The sequence below is a fragment of the Rhamphochromis sp. 'chilingali' genome, assembly GCF_963969265.1.
Source record: "Rhamphochromis sp. 'chilingali' genome assembly, chromosome: 9".
NCBI classification, from domain to species: Eukaryota; Metazoa; Chordata; class Actinopteri; order Cichliformes; family Cichlidae; genus Rhamphochromis; species Rhamphochromis sp. 'chilingali'.
In genome coordinates this window covers 37,088,799-37,111,367 of record NC_137936.1, presented here as the reverse complement: position 1 = coordinate 37,111,367, position 22,569 = coordinate 37,088,799, and the positions used below count along the sequence as shown (strand labels likewise).

Below are 22,569 nucleotides of genomic sequence, written 5' to 3'. Positions count from 1 at the left end.
AGACATATGTCCAGCAGAGTAAGTCTGTAGTCAGAGAAACCCACACTGGGCACGTGGTCATGAAATGTAGCAGCCTATACCACAGGCTGACATTTTAGTCCTCCAGTCAGATACTGCTGCTGCAAAGTGGTCTGCTATATTTATTTAAGGGTTTAGGCATGCCTAGATTTAGGAGAGCATATGCCCACACTCTAGGTGTAGACTGCCCTACTCGGGCCCAGATATGGCCCAAATTACACACAAGTGCTGGGACCCACAGTGCAGGTCACACATGTGTCTCTTGGTGCATTACCACCAGTGAATGGTATGGAGCGAGGACCACAATGCTGCTCTAAGGGTTTCACCAAATTCAACTGGTGTATTTATCTAAATTATATCTATGATGGGTCAGTGTTACTTTTGCTACCTGATGTATATTTGATGTATGTCTTAATCTTTTGTTGGACAAATACATTTAATTATAATTCTCACTTTTTTTTACAGAGCCATCAACAGCATCACCAACTTTCACACAGTCAGCTGTTGTTCCTCACGTGAGCTCTGGTAAGAATCTGTGTTTGTCCACAAAGGGTGTGACCACTTTGAAGCCTCTAAGCCAGCAGACATGGTCCTGTGGGTCTGATGTAAGAGTATGTCCAGCAGAGGTAGTCTGTAGTCAGAGAAGCCCACACTGGACTATGTCACAATGAAATGCAGCAGCGTATACCATTGGCTGCACATTTTAGTCCTTCAATTAAATATCGTTGCTGAAAAGTTCAAGGTGGTCTGGTACATTTATTTAAAATGGCCATAATCTCTCCTTTGTTTAGGCATCCCTGCATTTAGGAAGGCATATACCCACACTCTAGATGTAGACTGCTCCACTTAGGCCCAGATATGCCCCAAATCACACACAAGTACTGGGACTGGGCACATGTGTGACCACAGTGCAGGTCACACATGAGCCTCATGGTACCTTACCACCAGTGAATGGCATGGAGCGTGAGCTGAATTTAGATTAATTACAGCTCGATTCCTAAAAATGTTGTTTTGATTGAGCATCAAAGGGCTGTACAGCGGTTCCTCGTTTATCGCGGGAGTTCTAAAAATAACCCAGGACAGGTTAAATCCAGAAAGTAGCCAACTTCATTTTTTACAATTAATATAGATGTTTTAAGGCTGTAAAACCCCTCACGACACACTTTATACACTTTTCTATGACAGGCGTGAACATTTTCACACTTTTCTGTCTTGTTTAAACTCTCAAAGTTCAAACCTTAGTAGAAAAATAAGTCCAGTATTATAGAACGAAACCAAAGATCAAACCCTGTGTTCAGGTCCAGAACATGGGAACAGAGCAGCTGCCAGAGAATTCAGCATTAATGAATCAATGGTACAGATGTAGAGGAAGCAAGAAGAATGAGTTGAGTAAAGTTTGACTTATCTGACTGTTTTGTTTCACTTAATGTGCCTTATAATCCGGTGCGCCTAATGGTCTGAAAAATACGGTAATTTCTACTTTCCTTTAGCACGTCCAGAAGTCAGACTTTTTGTCTGATAGTTATCATCTTCCTCTGCTTTCAGCAGACAAAACGGTGCGAAAAGTTTCATCGACATTGTTGTGTTTGTTGGGGAGAAAACTTACAAACATACAGCACTGTACTTCAGAGTCACACTGCTAGCGATGGAAGAATTATGTAAATTTGACAAGCTGAACGCATTTTGTACTGAACAGGAGACACAGCACGGAGGAGATGCAGAACACAACGTGTTGTAAAAAAACAACAACAACAACCCATGCAAAATTGCACAAGAAAATCCGCAAAACAGCGAGGCCTCAAAAAGTGAACCGCTTTATAGTGAAGGACCACTGTATTGCCCAAAAATATGTTTAACAAAGTGAATATGAACTTAGTTAAACTCTAAACTGAGGTGATTCAATCTCACATAGAAAACTGAGTTTTAAGTTCCAGAACATTACAATTACAATGACTTTAATGTCTGTGTTGTTAATTAACACTTGGGAATCTACCAGGGATCAGTCCATTGTTTAGTCCACCTCAGCAGGTTAGCACAGAAAGAACTGGTGCAGATGCAAAAAGAGGTCATGCAAAGTCCACACAGAAAGATGGTCCAGTCCTGCTGTGAGACAACAGTGCCAGCTACTGCATCGAGTTTTTGAATTTTAAACATTATAAAGTGTCGCCTGAAATTAGAGCAAATGCAATAAGACAGTTGATTTATGAGATTAGCTAGACTCAGTAAGACTGTTTTGGTGATTGGTTGCGGAAAAGATGTTGACATTTTTATTTTATTTTGTTTCAACATGTGAACATATTATAAAAGTAAATGCTGAGTTTGAATCAGTAACTCTCTAAAGACAATTAAAAACTATATTTAGTCCCATTAAGAATCTTAAAGTGATTTCAGACTCATCTTCACATAGTTTGAAACATGATGCCAGCTGGAACAGACATTTTTCCATCGGTGTCTAAAGTTTACACCCTTTTGTTTATTTTGCAGGTGTCTTCGAGCTGCTCATTACTGTAATGAAGTGTATAACTGTGCTGGTGCTTCTGGGAGTTTCAATCCTTATCTTCAAACGTGAGAATGTTCATTAATCTCTGTCAAATTGTAATTGTGTGACAGCAATAATGTGTGTGATGGTTATTATGTGTTGTTGAGCTAGAAATTCAGTAGTAAAAGTTTTAGGTAAAAATGTTTTACCTTATTTGCAGTTTTAAGTCCAATTTGTCTGAATAGCATTTATTATTAGGATTATGAATCAACTATTTCAACAACATTTTTCGTTCTCTTGTTGAAGGACTGTGTGTCCAAGGAGATACAGGAGCGCCTCCAGCAGCCAGAAGATGCAGCAAACTCAATTTGTGTCACTCCCAGCATTCCCACAGGTGTTGCTGCCTCACCACATTATGCTAGCATCAACTTTCAAAGCTGCTCTGGTAGTGAGCACTGAAACCCGCGGCTCCTCTGCCTGTAAATATATATTACAATCTTAAATTAAGCAAATTTCCAACCAACCAACTGTCTCTCAACCATCCAGACCAACAGAGCAGAAACACCACTCAGCAGTCAATGAGCCTGAGCAATAATAGACATAAGGACAGCTCTGCCACTTAGTCATTTTTGAGGTTATTTAATGTAAACAAATGTTGTACTCATTAATATCCATAGATTAACATGTAATTACAAACAAATCTGGGCAGTTTATAATGTGCCAGCTGGTTAACTGCTGCTGAATATAAGCAAAGATGATGGCAAAGCGATACTCGCCATGGAAGGATTTCTTGCTCCTGATAACGCTCCAGTGCTCTGCAGAAAAACCCCGCTCAAAAGCCTTACACACCTTGGCTAACTCCTTAACTCCAACATCCCTGCTCTCCTCCCTCTGGTGTTCATTGACCTGTCGCTCATTCAGTCTTAACTTAAATCCGACCTCGCATTTTAAAGAGCTGTACAAATTATTCGGACTAGTGTGTACCACCTCCAGGAGCACCGAAATTAGACTTTAAAGTCCACGATTTATAAGTTCATCCACCAGGATTAATGTAATTGGGCCTCCACTGAATCTTTCTTACTTTGAATTGTTGTTTGGCAGGAGACTGTGTGTTGGACCTACTTAAGGAAAACTTAGAGTAAGACCTAAGCTCAAGGAAAAGTTGCTTGGCCTGAATACTTTGCCCGAGGCCAGGAATTTCAGCAGCTTATGTTCAACCTGCAGAACTGTGCAGGTGGACAGAGGGAGGGACAGTATCTGGAGTGGGCAGTTAAATGGTAATGATAAATGGTCTGGTTCTTATATAGCACCTACTCTTTCTGAATACTCAAAGCGTTTTCTGTCTAACATTCATATACAATCATCATCTAAGTGTACGTTTGTGTCACAGAGGCCGAGATTTGCTACAAAAATATTTTATAATAATGCATGTTTTAAATGGTCATGAAAGCCATTGTTCATATTTACATTTCATGTTGTGTTTTCCTTTTTCTTTGCTTCTGTGTATTGTGCTGGGTTTAATGTCACATCCTACTTTCTTATGTAGCCTAAATGTGAAGTTGCTTTAAAAAGAAAAAACAGGAATACATCATGTAGTTCACGTGCCTGTGTATTGTCACCACTGCTGTTGCCATGTTCCACAGTAATTAGAAAAACTCGTAGCTTCCTGCCGTTACCACTGATCAGCATTTAAGATCTGTGCAGGGCAGCTGAAACCCATTCAGTAATTATGCTGTCACCAGAGTTACTGAACTTCATTTTGGGGGGTGGTAATATTGGATGATGAATTAAGATGGAAATGTCATATTGAACATGTTAGAAAAAAGATGGTTAAAAATATTTATATTTCGAGTAATGTCAGAGATACTAGATTATAAGGCAATGCGTATTTTATATTTCTCACTAATTTCCCCCAATCTCAATTATTGTGTTGAAGTGTGGGGGAATACATATATAAGTAATATAAAACCTTTATACTTGTTTCAGAAGAAAGCGGTACGAATGGTTCATAATGTTAAATACAGAGATCATACAAATGAACTGTTTATAAAATTGAAATTGCTGAAATTAGAAGATTTGGTGAAATTACAGACATTATTAATTATGTTCAAGGCAAATAATAATACATTACCTCTTAAGTTACAAAGTTTGTTTGTATTGTGTTTAGGAAGTGGGGACAGTGAAGGAAGTTTTATTTTAAGCATTAGTCTACCAGGAACACAAATCACAGCAGCAGTCACCTCAAGGCACTTTATATTGCACAGTAGATACAATATTGTATTGTACAATAGTCCTTCTATTATTGTACAATTATAGATACAGAGAAAAACCCAACAATCATGTGACCCCCTATGAGCAAGCACTTTGGCGACAGTGGGAAGGAAAAACTCCCTTTTAACTCATTCACTGCCAGCCATTTTCAAATCAGGCAACTCCCCACTGCCAGGCTTTTTGAGCATTTTTACTCATTTTTGAAGAGCCACAGAAAACTGTGTGTTATGATCATATAAACGCTGAACCTACCAAAATGAAGAACAGACTCTCTTCTTTCATCCAAAAAAAAAGCTTGTTTCTACCATTTTCCATTCTTTAGTAATCAGCTGTAGAAGAGAGGTGGGTTCCACCAAAAATGCCTGTTTTGACCACAAAAAGGGAGAAAACGAGCTTTTTGTGAAAAATGCATTTCAAGCAGAAAAGTGCCTTTGACACTAATATTTCTTGCTTTGTGACACCTCTAACATATAAAATAGTTTTTCACTTCTATAAAACAGAAATAACACTGAGAAAGGTTATGTTTTATCAAAACAATTTATTTACAAATATATGAAAAAATAAAATTCACTGACAAGCTGCCCGAGGTTGTATTCTGGCCCCTCCCATTGAAAAACTTAATTGACGTCTATAGACGTCAATGGCAGTCAACGTAAGTTTTTCAATTGACGTCTATAGACGTCAATGGCAGTGAATGAGTTAACAGGAAGAAACCTCCAGCAGAACCAGGCTCAGGGAGGGGCGGGGCCATCTGCTATGACCAGTTGGGGTGAGAGAAGGAAAACAGGATAAAGACATGCTGTGGAAGAGAAACAGAGATTAATAACTCTTGGTGGCGCTGTCACTTGGTGTTTGCTCGCTCTGCGGTAGAGTATCACTTCCTGTTCCTGCTCAAACACAGTGGTGTTTCTGAGTAGCTTATTTGCTTAGCAATTTAATTAACAACTTTTAAATACATTCTTTTTCATAGTATAATCTTCACGTGCTTCATCCGAAGCACACTTTCTGTGTACTCACTACCTAATTTATAGCCAAAGTATTCACTCACTTTCTCTGTACTGTTTCGCTAGCTTAGCCTAGCTCGTAGCCAACTCGTTAGCACCATGGCTACTTCACCTGTCCTTTCTGCACTTTCCTGCTCATTGTGTCAGCTGTTTAGTTACTCCTCGGCCTCCTTTAGCAATAATGATATCTGTAACAAATGTAGCATATTTGCAGCTCTGGAGGCCAGGATTACTGAATTGGAGACTCGGCTTCGCACTCTTCATTCACCCATAGCTAGCCAGGCCCCTGTAGCTGGTGCAGCCGAAGATAGCATAGGCCCCGCTAGCTGTTCCCCGGCAGACGCCAAGCAGCTGGGGAAAGAGGGTGGGTGACGGTGAGGAGGAAGCATAGTCCTAAACAGAAGCCCCAGGTACACCACCATCGTCGTCTCGTGTCTAACCGTTTTTCCCCACTCGGCGACACACCCGCCGGGGGTCAAACTCTGGTAATTGGTGATTCTGTTCTCAGACATGTGAAGCTAGAGACACCAGCAACCATAGTCAATTGTCTTCCAGGGGCCAGAGCAGGCGACATTGAAGGAAATTTAAAACTGCTGGCTAAGGGTAAACGTAAATTCAGTAAAATCATAATTCACGTCGGCAGTAATGACACCCGGTTACGCCAATCGGAGGTCACTAAAATCAATATTGAATCGGTGTGCAACTTTGCCAAAACAATGTTGGACTCTGTAGTTTTCTCTGGTCCCCTCCCCAATCAGACCAGGAGTGACATGTTAGACGGATATTCTTCTTAAATTGCTGGCTGTCTGAGTGGTGTCCCAGAAACGATGTGGGCTTCATAGATAATTGGCAAACCTTCTGGAGGGAACCTGGTCTTGTTAGGAGAGACCGCATCCATCCCACTTTGGATGGAGCAGCTCTCATTTCTAGAAAAATGGACAAATTTATTAAACCCCCCAAAATATGACTATCCAGAGTTGGGACCAGGAAGCAGAGTTGCAGTCTTACATGCCTCTCTGCAGCATCTCTCCTCCTGCTACCCACCCAAAAACCCATCTCCATAGATACTGTGTCAGCTTCCAAAAAGACAAAAAACAAACTTAAAACCAGCAACAAACAACTTAAACATAAACAATTACAAAGAAAGAACAATACAGTATCCACATCTGAACCAAAGAATAAAAAAACAGTGAAATGTGGATTATTAAATATTAGGTCTCTCTCCTCCAAGTCTCTGTTAGTACATGACTTAATAATTGATCAACAAATTGATTTACTCTGCCTTACAGAAACCTGGTTGCAGCAGGATGATTATGTTAGTTTAAATGAATCAACACCCCCGAGTCATTCTAACTACCAGAAACCTCGAAGCACAGGCCGAGGGGGCAGTGTGGCAGCAATTTTTCACACCAGCCTATTAATTAATGAAAGACCAAGACAGACTTTTAATTCACTTGAAAGCCTGAAAGCTTAGCCTCAGAAACCAGTCTTACTTGTTATCATCTATCGTCCACCTGGGCCTTACACAGAGTTTCTGTCTGATGTCTCAGACTTTTTATCTGATTTAGTTCTGAGCTCAGATAAAATAATTATTGTGGGTGATTTTAACATCCATGTAGATGCTAAAAATGACAGCCTCAACATGGCCTTTAATCTGTTATTAGACTCAATTGGTTTCTCTCAAAATGTAAAAGAACCCACCCACCACTTTAATCACACTCTAGATCTTGTTTTAACATATGGCATAGAAACTGAACATTTAACAGTGTTTCCTGAAAACCCTCTCCTGTCTGATCATTTCCTGATAACATTTACATTTACAATAATTGATTACACAGCGGTGGAGAGTAGACTTTATCACAGTAGATGTCTTTCTGAAAGTGCTGTAACTAAGTTTAAGAATATAATCCACCCACTGTTATCATCTTCAATGCCCTGTACCAACACAGAGCAGAGCAGCTATCTGAACGCTACTCCAACAGAGGTCGATTATCTTGTTAATAATTTCACCTCCTCACTACGTACGACTCTGGATACTGTAGCTCCTGTGAAAACTAAGGTCTCTAATCAGAAGTACATGACTCTGTGGTATAATTCTGAAACACGTACCCTAAAGCAGATGATCGTAATCTGGAGAGGAAATGGCGTGTCACAAATTTAGAGGATCATCATTTAGCCTGGAGAAATAGTTTGCTGCTTTATAAGAAAGCCCTCCGCAAAGCCAGAACATCTTACTATTCATCACTGATTGAAGAAAATAAGAACCACCCCAGGTTTCTCTTCAGCTCTGTAGCCAGGCTGACAAAAAGTCAGAGCTCTTTTGAGCCAACCATCCCTTTAACGTTAACTAGTAATGACTTCATGAACTTCTTCGGTTTCTAACAAATGGTCAGCAGCCAGCTGGAGCTTAAGCAATCATAACACACAGTGGCGGTCCTAGCCTGTTTGGCTCCCTGGATTGTACATTAACATAAAACTGTTGTCGGAACCACACACACACATGAAGTACATATGTGTATGCATTGTATGCAAACGGCTACCAAACAGCCATCATAATACATCATAGAATGAGAACAGGACAAATCAACAATTGACAAGGACTAATTAATATTAAAATCATAATGTTTGGAGTTTAGTCTGTTACTGTTGCTATATTTACCATTTCTTCTTGGCGCAACTGTAACTGTATTTAGGGATTAATATTAAAGTATTCTGATTCTGATTGTTTCAGGATGAGCTGCCATTATCCATTGACACATCTGCTTGCATCTTTTGCTCGTTTCTCCTCCTCTTCTTTTCTCTTTTTTCTAAACTGAGCACCTGATGACTTTGAACTTGTCTTGTCCATCTTCCATTGGTTTTAATTTCGCACTCCAGTATGAACACAAGTCCCCCAACTCCAGGATCACCACAACATAACCTAATAGACCTACTGTCATGGACCCGGGCCATGTGGGCCCGGTATTCTCGGTTTTTGTATGTTTTGTATTTCATCCCCTATGCCTTGGTTCCTAGGTTCTTCTGTTAAGATGTTCCTTATTTGGTTACCTCCTGTGTGCCCCTGTGTAACTGTGAGCCCTCGTGTTTTATTCCATGTCTTCCTCAGCCCGTTATGTCTGTGTTTTTCCCCGTGCTCTCTCTCCTCCTGTTTGAACCTCTGTACTTCCTGTTTGACTCTGCCTGTCTCCCGTCAGTGTTATGTTCACCCCGCCCTGTCTCGTTATGGTTATCTGTGTCAGCTGTGTTCCCCGTGTGTTCCCACTTTCCTCGTTAACCCTCTGTGTATTTCTGTCTGCGTCTCCCTCTGTTCGGCGTCGCGTTCTCCCTCATGTTGTGTGGATCTTCCTGTGTCTACCTGCGAGTGTTAGTTTACTTTTCCCCAGTTTAGTTTTGTATTTCCTGTGTTCTGCCGTGCCAGCATTAAAGCTGTGTTTCTCGAGTTCATCCCCGTGTCTGTGAGTTATGCATTTGGGTCCTCCTCCTGCTTGCCACACAGCGATCCATGACACCTACAGCTTAGTTCACAGATTCACTTTGTCTAAGGTGTATTTCTGGGATTTCACACAACCCAGGATTCAAATCATGAATACATAATGGGCTTGGATTTACATCATTATAAATGAAATTTGCTCTATTTGGAAGCAGCCGCCCCCCCTCCCCTGTGTGAGACTTTAAATCATCAAACTGTAAATTATAAATTTTAAATTGTTATTGATGCCTTTACCCCGAGTCCTAAAGAGTATATTTATTTTCTTACGCTTCTTATATTTATTGTTTGTTTACTTGCACTGCTGTAACTGGAGCCTCGTCGTCTCGTCTCTCTATATACTGGATTGTATGTAGCAGAGATGACAATAAAGTTTACTGTGACTTCAGCAGCGAGCACGCGCACCGAGGGCTCTTGCGCTCACTTTTCGTGTATAGAATTTCGAGAAAACATCGGTGCAAATTATAAGTCTGTATCATGATGTCTGGTGTTTTCGTGTTTGTTGGTTTGTTTTTATTTTGTTTTATTTTGCAAGTTGGTTATTAGATGCTGCCCCCGCCGCCCCGCCCTCTCCTCTCTGTGCAGCAAGCCGCAGGCGCACCTCACAAACGGAGGGCGCCCTTACTCCCAGCAAATGGGCGACAGAAAACCGATCGGTGCCTATGCCATTCCCAATATGCGCTGGCTGATGTTGGAGCAGCATAAGTACGAGCAATTTTTTATTTTGCCGATGACCATGATGCCGCCCCCCGCCACGATGCCGCCCCGGGCAACCGCCCGTGTCGCCCGTATCAAAAACCGCTACTGATAACACAGAAGAACAAATGAACACCACCACCCTGAGGTGTGGAGCAGTGAAAGAAATGCACAAAATTATAACCTGGGTCATAAAACTGTCTTGCAAATCCAAACTGGGAGCTGGTTCCAAAGAAGAGGGGCTTTTTGTGCTCCTGCCTTACTTCTGCCTTCTGTCTTTAGAATTATTCACCACATGTAAATCATTGGGGAAAATATGCTTCACTGTGGGAGAGTGGTTAGAGTTTTGCAAAAAGATTCAATAATATTTGCAAATTGTGTCTAACTATTGGAAAACTATTGCATGTCAAGAGTGGTTCTGTTTCACAGACCACTTATTTCCTGTTTGGTGCTAAAAGATGTAATGTATAAGAGGAGGAGTGTATGCTTAGAAAGTGCAAAGGGGAAGTACAGACAGAAAGTCGGAAGACTAAATTTTGACCAACAGACCAGAGAGACAAACTAACTGCAGATAAATAAGCCTTCAAACCCAAACCAACACGATGAAGTTACTGCTAATGCTCATCCTCCTACTTATATCAGGTGAGGAGATCAGAATACATATGATGCAATAATAATAACTATGTTGTAAATTGTTATGTTATGCATTTTTAATCTCTTTTGCATCATTGCCTCGAACAATTACCATTAATATACGATCCTCCTTCTGTGGAATTTGCCTGCAGGCCAAGCCTCTTCTGCTTCGACTCTGTTTTTATCTTTAGTCTTTACTCTCAGAGCTTTAAACACCACAAGACTGCAGCAGAAACTGATGAAATACTCGAGTATAATCAATCAGATTCTCCAGTTTCGTAATGATTGAGTTTTGATATTGATAAATATTTTAATTCACGCAGCAGCTTTCTGTTCTGGATTTAAATGCACTAAGTTTATTACTATAATTTAGAAGCTATTTTCAGTTCTTTTAAATTATAGTAACAAACCAAAGTAACCAAATTGTTACTTTAAGCTGTTAAACAGCTTTGTGTCACTGCTTGTCTTGATTGCCAATGTAGGGTCAATAATTCTAAATAAAGAAAGATACTTTGGGTGTGATCAACTCGCGTAACAGTGCACGGCCCAGAACTCACGCAACTCATATTACCAGAAATAGAAGAAACGTTTAGTATTTATATTCTGGATTTTTTTTTGTTACATTTATATAAAAAAAGATGATTGATGATGATGATGTCTTTAAGATGATTGCATCAACCCCTGTGATTATCTTACAATGACTGACATGATGTGAGTGTTTGTCTTTAGATTGTGAGTCAGAAACGAAGAGATTCACATCAGAATGGACCGAATTCACCTGCAACTGTCAAAAAACACCTGGAAAATGTCAAATGGTCCATGTAGCTGATCGTAGCTCAAAAACTGAAAAAAAGACTCTCAGAGTAATCCTCAAACAAGATGAGAACAAGGACCCCAAAAAGAATGATGACAAAAAAGAACTGCAATTTAAACTTGGTAAGAGACTCGCTTTAAAATTCAAGTGTTTTTATTTGTTGTTTGTTTGTTTTTACTGTATAAAACAATATTTTTATAAGAACCATCAACAATGAAAAAGACAAACAAAAAAGCTTCCAATAGTAAAAATTTTATCTGCCAATTCAAGAAATTACACTTATTATTAATGCACTATTTATTTTTTTAGAGACATTTTATTTACTTACTTACTCATTTCCTACAACCATTTTGTTAGAATTGTTTACGTTTTTCTTTGTTGTTTTCTTTGCAGAAGAAAATGGCTGTCCAAAGCAATTCAATCAAACTGCATACAAAACAGCTAAAGCCACCATCAGATGCGATCATCCTGAAAATAAACCTGAGTTGTGGTTTTTCTGCAAAGAGAAATCTTCTGTCTGTAACAACATTTTATCAGACAGAATATCCTTTCACACAAACACATACAGTGTCTCCATCAGTAATGTGTCCAGTGAGGACAAGGGTGCCTACTGGTGTGGAGTAAAGTTCACTGAGAACAATCATCATGTCGCACTAACAAAAGTAAAATTGAAAGTCGAAGGTGAGTAAATTCACATGTTCAGCCCCCGAGGTCTAAATTTTAGGAAATGGCACAACTAAAATACTGTCTGCTGGCAAATTCTTTCTTTAGAGATTAAAAATTTCAAAAGAAGCCCAGTTGTTGGACAGAACTTCACTTACTGGTGTAAATACAACCAGACTGTCTCCTCAACAACAAAGTTCATCTGTAAGGGAGAAGATCCATCCATATGTCAAGCTCTCATAAACACCAGCCAGCCTGGTATGAACAACAGGTTTTTCATGACTGATAACATAAAAGAGAAAAACATCACGATAACAGTGAGAGAAGTAACATCAGCAGACAGCGGGACGTACTGGTGTGGAGCGGAAACAAAACAACAACGCAGCAACAAGTTCTTCAACAGACTGTCCCTGACAGGTGAGACGTGCTGTTTTATTCTGTGGCTGTCATCTGACCCGTGGTCATTAAGCACAAGACAGACATATGTTTTTTTTACCTATTTTATTATACATTATTCATAATAACTAGAAATAAACTGTATGAACCCTTAAACTGCTTACTTACACAAACATAGTAACATACAAAAGTTTTATATGACAGGAAGCTGTTTGAGCTTTAAGATGGGAAAATAATAATAATAACTGTTTTTTACTCTCAGCAACAAAGCACAACGTTTTAAAAAATTACCAAGATGAATTTTTAAAAAGCTGTGACATTTAAGCAAGAGTGTCAATTTATTAACAAAACCATCCCACCAGAGATCACAACACAAGAAGAAATCAAAATAACAAACACAAGAAAAAACACTTTTAATTTGCAAACTTCAACAGATATTTTTTATTTTTTGCTTTCAGTACAACCAGCACCACCTTCATCCGCTACCCCTTTAACTACAACAACCACCACAACTGCTGAGAGTCATGGTGTGACAGTAGAGCTGGAGACAGATGGTAAGTCTGAAGATGTCCACGTTGTTTAGTTTTACCTTTTAACATCTGTAAAACTCATTTATTTCCTCAGGACATAAAGTTATGATACATGTGCGTGTTTTACATTTAATTTATGAATTCTATCATATGTAACATGAACCAAAGGCTCTGCTGCAAGTCGTTGTGAGATGTGTGATACACCCTGAAAATTCTGCTGTTCATAAGAAATGGGGAAGTTTCAAGATGGTCACACGTATAAAACATTCACATTGTTTTTATACTATTTTCTTTCAATTGTTCAACAAAGACAGTTTGAGACGTTTATGATGGAAATGTTTATTCTGGTTTTGTGTTGCAGTCATCTTTGGGATTACCACTGCTGTGATCATTGGCGTGGCTGTGTTTCTGATCGGTTTCTTCCTTATTTACAAACGTGAGAACATGCATTATTGCACATCATGAAACACAACTATATACAGGCTATTTTTACCCACATAAACACACCCATGTACTTCTCTATTTGTAATGTCTACTGCTAAAATTTCAAGTTAATAATAGTTTGAAAATTTCTATTTAAATCACACTGAACAAAACCAAATTACTAGAAAATACTCAACATGTGATTTTGCTTGTTCCCTAATTTTTCTTACTTGTTTCTGCCAGGAGTTTCATGTACAAAAAACAAAGGAATTAGTGCATCGCTGCAGCACGTCAAAGAGGTTAGTGTGAAAATGTCTTTAATATAACTGGTGCACAGAGTCTGACCCAGCAATCATGGATAATTGAACAGAGCTGCACACACGCAGATGTCGGCTTACAAAAGTGTTCTAGTCAGGCGTCTCTTATAAAGCTTCAAATGTTTTTCACATTATTGCAAGAAAGAAAAAAATGCTTTAATACATCTGAATGACAATTAAATTAATAACAGCAACTCAACACATCACAACTGAACTTCTTTGAGAATAATTTCAGAAAATATTTAAACTACAGTTTGAATTTGCTAAATGACATAATAATTTTATATATATATATATATATATATATATATATATATATATATATATATATATAAAACTGATGACTTTTTATCTTATTAGCCATTCTGAGTATAATTTGCATGTATATTGTTAATTTTTCGGATGCTATGTGTTGTTTTTTAACTTAATTTTTCATCGCATTCAATTGCAGGACTCTGCCTATGAGGAAATCCAGGAGCGCCTCCAGACGCCAGGAAATGCAGTGGATTCGATTTATGTCACTGCCGGCATGCACACAGATGTCACCTCAGTACATTACTCTACCATCAACTTTCAGAGCCACTCTCGGGAAGCTGGTGGTGAGGAAGTGAATCCCAGCACGTCTGCCTGTGAATATTCTACTGTGGATTTCAGAAAACGTCCAGATAACTCAACCATCACTCAAGCATCCAGACCAGCAGAGGAGAATCTCTACTCAGCAGTCAATGAGCTAGAGCAAATACGAAAATAAGATCAGCTCTGTCAGGAATTTCTAGATGATTTCAGCATTATACATCCAACTTGTAGAATTAGTTTTAGTGAAAATGTGTTAATGTGATGTTATGATTAAATAACGTTAAATATGACTCAGGGGTTCAGCAACTTGTCTTAGGATGTTGAAAATTTGGTTCAGAATGAAGAGTTAGTAAAACAAACTGTAAAACTATGTAGCTGCAAAAACCGCGTATAACCACGAGGAGAGAGAGGTTTTGACTGACTGCGATAGATAGATAGATAGATAGATAGTAGGGGTGCAACAATACACAAAATTCATGGTTCGGTTCGATACTTTGGTGTCACGGTTCGATATTTTTTTGATACAAAAAAATGTTCATGACTTTTTAATTATTATTTTGATTAGTCAGTCTAGACTCAATGCTTGAGGTAGTTAAGCTGAGTGATAATGTTGTGTGTGTGTATTTGTGTATGTGTGTGTGTGTGTGTGTGTGTGTGTGTGTGTGTGTGTGTGTGTGTGTGTGTGTGTGTGTGTGTGTGTGTGTGTGTGTGTGTTTATCAGTCCAGTCCCTTTTTGTTGAGGAGACGGATGGCTTGTGGAAAAAAGCTGTTGCACAGTCTGGATGTGTGTGCCCGAATGCTTCGGTACCTTTTTCCAGATTTTTAGGTTTTGTATTGTTGATTGTAATTTATGCTTAGAAATATTTAACCATATATGCTTAGAGGTGTATAATCAATTGTGTAGTGATAGGATGTGTGATCTTTAGCAGGCTGCAAAGGCTTGGTGTGTATTCCACACTGGAATGCACACCTACATCCTGGGAGCATGGGAAGAGGTCGTACCTTGTTTTATTGTTTTATGGTAGGATTAACGTAGTTGAGTCTAAGTGCCTTTTACATATAGATGAACTGTTGGATTTTCCAGACCAGCAGGTTAAGGGAAGTTGTTTATGGGGTCACACTCTGACCCCCCCCCCCCCCCCCCCCCCCCCCCCCCACACACACACACACACACACACACAGTGTTCTTTTTTCACATGTATACCTATGTAAGATGTTATATGTTAATGACCCTATGCATGGTCATGTAACCACAATAAAAGGAGTGCTATGGGGAACCTGGCTGAGAGTCTGACGGAGGTCAAGTGGTGGAACGACACTTGGCTCCAGGCAGGTCTCCCTCATGCATGAGTAACAAGAAGAACTTTGCCTACTTGGTGTTCAATGCTTTTGCTGTGTTTTTTAATTGTCTCGTTCCAGCGGTGGGCCTGTGCTAGACGGACCCAACACAGATGGTAGGAGTGTGAAGAGTGTGTGAGAGGGGTGTGTCCGATCAGCCACAATGCTGGTGGCTTTGCGAATACAGCGTGTAGTGTAGATGTCCTCAATAGAGGGGAGAGAGACCCCGATGATCTTCTCTACTGTTCCCACTATCCGCTGTAGGGTCTTGCGGCACAGTTCCCAAACCAGACATTGATACAGCCACTCAGGATACTCTCGATAGTTCCTCTATAGAAGGTTGTCAGGATTGGTGGTGGAAGCTGGGCCCTTCTCAGTCTTCTCAGAAAGAAGAGACGCTGTTGGGCTTTCTTGTGCAGGGAGCTGGTGTTGAGGGACCAGCTGAGGTCCTTCTCCAGGTGGACACCCAGGAATTTGTTGCTGTCGACGATCTTCACAGAGGAGCCGTTGATGCTCAGCGGTGAGTGGTCGCCTCGTGTCTTCCTAAAGTCAACAACCATCTCTTTTGTCTTGTCAACATTCAGAGACAGATTGTTGTCTTTACACCAGTCCGTTAGCCTCTGCACTTCCTCTCTGTATGCTGACTCGTCGTTCTTGCTAATGAGACCCACCACGGCCGTGTCATCAGCGAACTTAATGATGTAATTCGAACTGTGTGTTGCTACACAGTCATGAGTCAGCAGTGTGAACAGCAGAGGACTGAGCACACAGCCTTGTGGGGCCCCAGTGCTCAGTGTGGTGGTGCTGGAGGTGCAGTTCCCGATCCGTACTGACTGAGGCCTTCCGGTCAGAAAGTCCAGGATCCAGTTGCAGAGGGAGGTGTTCAGGCCCAACAGGCTCAGCTTTCCGATCAGTTGTTGGGGGATGATCGTGTTGAATGCTGAGCTGAAATCTATGTACAGCATTCGAACATGTGTATCCTTCTTTTCCAAGTGTGTGAGGGCAAGATGGAGTGCAGTAGAGATGGCGTCGTCCATTGAGCGGTTATGGCGGTACGCAAATTGCAGTGGGTCCAGTGAGGGGGGCAGCAGGGTCTTGATGTGTCTCATGACGAGCCGCTCGAAGCACTTCATGATGGTGGGTGTAAGTGCAACAGGACGGTAGTCGTTGAGACAGGACACAGAAGACTTCTTGGGCACGGGGACGATGGTGGTGGCCTTGAAGCACGTGGGAACGACAGCACTGCTCAGAGAGATGTTGAAGATGTCGGTGAGAACATCTGCCAGCTGTTCAGCACATTCTCTGAGCACTCTGCCTGGGATGTTGTCTGGTCCAGCAGCTTTACCTGGTCGTTCGGAGGAGAGGTGGACTTCCTCGCCGCCACGTCGTTCTGCCTGTCGAACCGAGCGTAGAAGCTGTTCAGCGCATCTGGGAGGGAGCCGTCACCGTCACAGGCAGGTGATGTCATCCTGTAGTTAGTGATGACTTGTAAGCCCTGCCACATGCACCGTGTGTCGCCGCTGTCCTTGAAGTGGTTGTGGATTCTCTGGACGTATACACGCTTCGCCTCTCTGATGGCCCGAGAAAGTTCGGCCCTAGCTCTTCTAAGCGCCACCTTATCTCCCGCTTTGAAGGCAGAGTCTCGGGTCCTCAGAAGTGCACGCACTTCCGCAGTAATCGACGGTTTCTGGTTGGGTCGTGAGATGATGGTCTGTCTTGCTAGTTTGCGCTGCGCTCAGTGGATCTGCACTTGACAGTGCAGCCTAGGCGAAGTAGTCGAACGCAGATCCACTGAGCGCTCAACACAGACAGCATTGTCAGAAGAAAAGTTGATAAAATAAATAAAAAAAATTGCATTGTTCGATACATATGCGTACCGAACCAAAAGCACTGTATCGAACGGTTCAATATCGATACGAGTATTGTTGCACCCCTAATAAATAGATAGATAGATAGATAGATAGATAGATAGATAGATAGATAGATAGATAGATAGATAGATAGATAGATAGATAGATTGATTTTAGTTGGACAGGGTGGGATTAAGTGAGCGTATGCTTCTTCATATTTCTTTTTGACACCTCTGCTTTACATAATAGATTTTTTAAGATGAATGTCATTTGGTTTTTTGCTTTTGAACCACAGATTCATGACAGGGTCATTCCTGCTGTGGCTCCCTGTTTGTATGTGATGGTGTTGTTACTGTTTCAAGTCACTTCAAACAAATCGTGCTACAACAAGTCAGCTAAGCTGTTATTAAACTGTTATTGAGTTGACATCTTTATTTACTCTTACTGACTGGGAGAAAAGGAGCAATGGATCATGAAGAAAAATCTGTTTTGTTGTTATGTGTTATGTTAGTATGTCGCTGTGCATTCATAAAATCTGAATGCATGACTACTCATATTCATCTATGTCATGCAACATTCAAATCACATTTGCTCTACGCTGCATAAATTCAAGCCAGTGATGAAGAACCAAAAACTGCAGTTCCTCTAATGACCACCTGACGTTGTCTAGATAGAGATTGGTCACCAAAGACGTCTGTGTTAAAACACTCAACTTCACAGAAGAAATAAAGATGTTTTGTTTGCTAATGTCACATTGAGAATGATACTCAAGGAAGATTAATACAACTGAAATATTTAATATACTATAACAGTATTTCTGATGATAATTAGCACGGCCCACAGCAGGCGTTTTGTGTTCTGCTGAAGCTCCTCGAAGACAAACTGTCAGCTTTTGCGTTTTTTCAACAAAACATTTTATTTTAAGCTTGTTGTTCATCATCAGCATCTTGGTAGCAAGCTAACCACCCAGCTCTAGGTATAAGTAATCACTTATGCCAACTTATACACAACTGGCTGCATGTGGATTTATAAAAAAGTGTGCATGTGTGTGTGTGTGTGTGTGTGTGTGTGTGTGTGTGTGTGTGTGTGTGTGTGTGTGTGTGTGTGTGTGTGTGTGTGTGTGTGTGACTGCTCTAAAATGTACAGCATATGCAGCCTTTTGTTACCATCTCTCGCTGCATTCAGAATAAATGTTCTAAACAAGTGAATGCATTTGTTTTAAAATTCTGTATCTGTCCTCTTGAATTTTGATTTTTCTTTCTATCACATGCTTGTGTCTGTAATTATGGAATAATTTAAGGTATTTGCAGTTCATCTTTTAGTTCGAAATGAAGTCATCGTTGTTGCAGCTACCTCTCCAACACTGCCTTCTTCCAGAGTTAGACCACATTCTACTTTAACCCTCTGTTCATCTAACCTCAAAGCAAAGAACCAGGCACAGTTAGAGTGTTTTCAGAAGAAACTGCAACACAGTGGGATGTTGTGAAAAAAGATTGCATAACCAGTGTGTCATAGACTTCCTGTTATTGTCTTTCTCTCATACACCACATCATGTATACAATGAGAGGATGCAAAGTATGATAAGAAAAGAGTTGCGTTCAAAAGAAAATTAAGAACAATTGAGAGAAATTTACGAAACAACACTGGCGAGCGACAGACTGAAGAGACAAAGTGACCAAAGGAAACTAACTGCAGACTTCCAAAACCAACACGATGAAGTTCCTGCGACTCGTCGTCTCTCTGATGACAGGATCACTAAAGATCCTGTATATGCATATATATGTTTACTATATTTCAGTGTCTGAACTCTACAAGTCCTATCTGTATAAGAAGGACGTCTACAACCAACTGAAGTTCTCAGACACACAAATTCAATAACTGTACATCACATTTCTCTTTGCTCTGCAGGTTATGAGGCCTTCTTTGAAGTGGCTGCATATGCAGCATCATGGGTTCAATTCAGCTGCAGATAACCAAAAACAAATAAAAAAATATGATTATATTGATACATTTATTCCCAGCAGAACAACCTTAGCAAGCTCACAGAAGGATGTGTCAGAAAATACAGGATTTTCTCTGTAACATGAAAAAAAAAAGGTCATTTAATGGTCAAAAGTGGTCATTAAACATCTTGAACAGGCAGGTCGTGGGTACTACAAATGTATTTTATCAAAGATCAAACTTATGTCCTGTCATTAAGAACATGTTATTGGAACCTGGTAAGAAATGTGTGGATGTTGTTAAGAAGGAGTAGTAGTAGTGATAGTAGCAGTACATGTGGTGTTTAACTATTCTTTAGTAGCTAAAAAGAACAATAAACAGTTCCAATATAATGAAAACCTTTCGCTTAGTGTAATCAGTCAGAGCTCGCTGAAAGAATTCGGATCATCCTTTCTGGAACTAAAAACTGAAACTCAGAGTTACCATCTTTTGACTTCCTCAAGTTTAAATTTACACTTACAATTTGTTGAAGCTGCTTTCTGGAACACAGCCCTGGTCTTCAGCTCTCAGAAATCTCTATTACAAACATTTCATCAGGTTTACCAGCTAAAGTGGATCTGTTATATGTTTTTGTGACTTTTTTCACATACATGTAAACATGTATGCTCTTGAATACCATTCTGGTCGTTTAGTTTTGGAGTAACCAACCAAATCAACAGTTCACTGCACAACCTCATCAGCTGGCACAGAGTCAACTGTTGATTGTTTTTGAGGCCTAAAGACTAATATTGCATTAGATATATGACCAAAGTTTAAACAATAGTATGAATCTACTTTTAAACTGGTGCATGTTCATAATAAACACTGCCAGCGTTTTAAATAATGAGAAGGTTCAGGTCTCAGACTGTTCTACAAACTGTTTTAGGAGGGTTTATTTTCTAATATTGGAGCAGCATGTCACAGAGTTTTCATTCCTAATGTAGTAAAGTGTGAGTGGAAGTGTAGAAGGCATGCTTTTGTTTACCCAGTTAGTCCAAAAGGGAACAGAAATCTGAAAAACATGATCTGTCTCGCCTCTGATGCACAGAAGCCCCACCCACTAACAGTTCAAGACTTCCTTAAAAGGAAAGCTGTCTTAAAGGGGGAGGAGCTAAATAGTTTCTTTCAGATAGAGCATAAACTAAATCAAGTCTCCATAAGCAGCACTGTAAACAGACTGATTACATTCATCCATTCAGTTTCTAAAACTACGTATTCAGGATCTCAGAAGGCCGGGGCCTCTACCCAAGCTGAGGGTATTTGAATTTGATCTGTAAAACATGCTCTACTAGAATATATCTGCATAATTTTTAAAATATGGAGCAAAATGCATCTCCTTCAAAGCAGAGTATTGATGATAGATTGATTAAATATGGATTGATTTCTATTTCTGGTTTTGTCCACAGACCCGGGGTCTGTGATTTCAGTTGTGGTTCACTGTCTGCATGTGCTGATGTTGCTGCTTATAGTCATCACATGGTTTGTCTTCAGATATCTCTGACATTTTTTCAATTTCGGAAAATCATTTATAATAAGATCTTTCTCATTTTATTTTACATACAATCACAAAATCAAAAACATAAAATGCAGAAATTATTGCATGGTTCATGCTAAATAGAAATGAGGATTTGTGGCCAAAATCATTAAAATACAATGATAAAACCTTTCTTTTTTTAATGTGTCTGAAGAGGAATGGAGCACAAAGGAAAATAAATGAGCTAGTGTGTAGCATAAAATTGTACTACATAATATCTACACAAAAAAGCACAGCACAGTACCATACTCAGTGAAAATTCACCATCCAAGGCTGAAAAGTTAAGCCAACACAAGTACCAAAAGCTGCAGCTCCTCTAATGACTAATTCAGGTTTTCTCCAAATAGACTCCTGTGTTAAACCTCTCAACTTTATGGCAGAAGATGGAGACCATGGTCATGGTCTCCACAGCTTAATGTTACCTTTAACACATTTTTTTCTATTCCCTTTTTACTTGTACGTTGCCTTTAAGCATGTTCAGTATGTGTTTATGTATTGCTCTGGCCCTGATTATATGAAACTAGCATTTACATAAATCATTTCATTAGTTAAAAAGCAGAGAGATGCCAGTTAACACAACTTTCATCTGAGAGAAAGATGTCGCTGCTACTAGTACTGTTCAAAGAGGCAGACGAACATCTTAGATCCAACATTTAACTGCTGAAGATTAATAACATTTAAATTAGAAATATGTTTGACAAGTATTTCTGTGGATAGTTAGCGAGGCCTGCAGCACAGGTGGTCCTTCTGTTGTCTCGAAAACTTGCTAAACAGTTTTTACATTTAATTGACAAGTTTTATTTAAAACCTGTAATTTACTTCAGAGCAACACACTTTACACCTTAATAAGAAGTGAAAAGCCAACAGATCTAAAACATGTAGTAAATATAGGCTTTTGTCAGCAACACTTGCTGTTTTAAAAAATGAATATTATAAAATGTGAACACACATTTATTTTAGTCTGTGAGTCACTGGCTTTAGTTTCTTCTTAAATATTGTTTTTCTGTGTGACATTATTTCACACATCATGGAGCAATTCATTTGTGCGTCCTTTCATAATGTACAAAATGGATTTTTATTAATAAATTAACTCCTCTTTTTTTCATTACATTGGAGCTTTTATTTGTGTGTGTGTTTTGAGTTTTTTAGGGCCTCATTTAACCATCTGAGGTGGGATTACATCAGATTGACTTCAGTTTGTGGAGAGCTCAAAGTGGCTAACACTTCACTTTTCTGAGTGAAATTCTAGCAGTCGTAGCGTACAGCCTGGACAAACTTCTACAAGTCTCAAAGTACACAAGCTTTTTTGCGCCACAGACCGGAATTTACAGAGAATTACTGGCAGCTGTGGTTGCCAGAATTTCACGGTGAAAGATGAACTGTAAATGTAGAACACAAAACGGTATCCTATTTTGGTAAAAATTAAAAGCACGGTATGTTTCGAGTAATTAACATACAGTTGTAACTTGTAAATTCAAATGAAAAAAGCAGCAAGATTGTCATTCATACAGAGTTATTATGTAAATTGTAGGGTGATTAATTGTAGATAATGTTACAGAT

General features: G+C 39.6%; 1 protein-coding gene across 1 annotated transcript; it reads left to right on the top strand.

Moving 5' to 3' along the window:
• Nucleotides 1-10,470: 10,470 nt before the first annotated feature.
• Nucleotides 10,471-14,940, top strand: LOC308402961 (uncharacterized protein). Its single transcript, XM_080892138.1, has 8 exons — nt 10,471-10,597; nt 11,318-11,524; nt 11,796-12,083; nt 12,174-12,482; nt 12,920-13,015; nt 13,353-13,427; nt 13,658-13,713; nt 14,183-14,940. The coding sequence occupies exons 1-8, from the start codon at nt 10,558-10,560 to the stop codon at nt 14,480-14,482; spliced, it is 1,371 nt and encodes a 456-aa protein (XP_080748264.1). The 5' UTR covers nt 10,471-10,557; the 3' UTR covers nt 14,483-14,940.
• Nucleotides 14,941-22,569: the final 7,629 nt, after the last annotated feature.

Bases quoted from the DNA above. Each gene is read 5' to 3' on its own strand.
- LOC308402961 (XM_080892138.1), top strand. From the start codon at position 10,558: ATGAAGTTACTGCTAATGCTCATCCTCCTACTTATATCAG. The intron at 10,598-11,317 runs GTGAGGAGATCA...GTTTGTCTTTAG, and splicing joins CATCCTCCTACTTATATCAG to ATTGTGAGTCAGAAACGAAG. The intron at 13,428-13,657 runs GTGAGAACATGC...TGTTTCTGCCAG, and splicing joins TTTCTTCCTTATTTACAAAC to GAGTTTCATGTACAAAAAAC.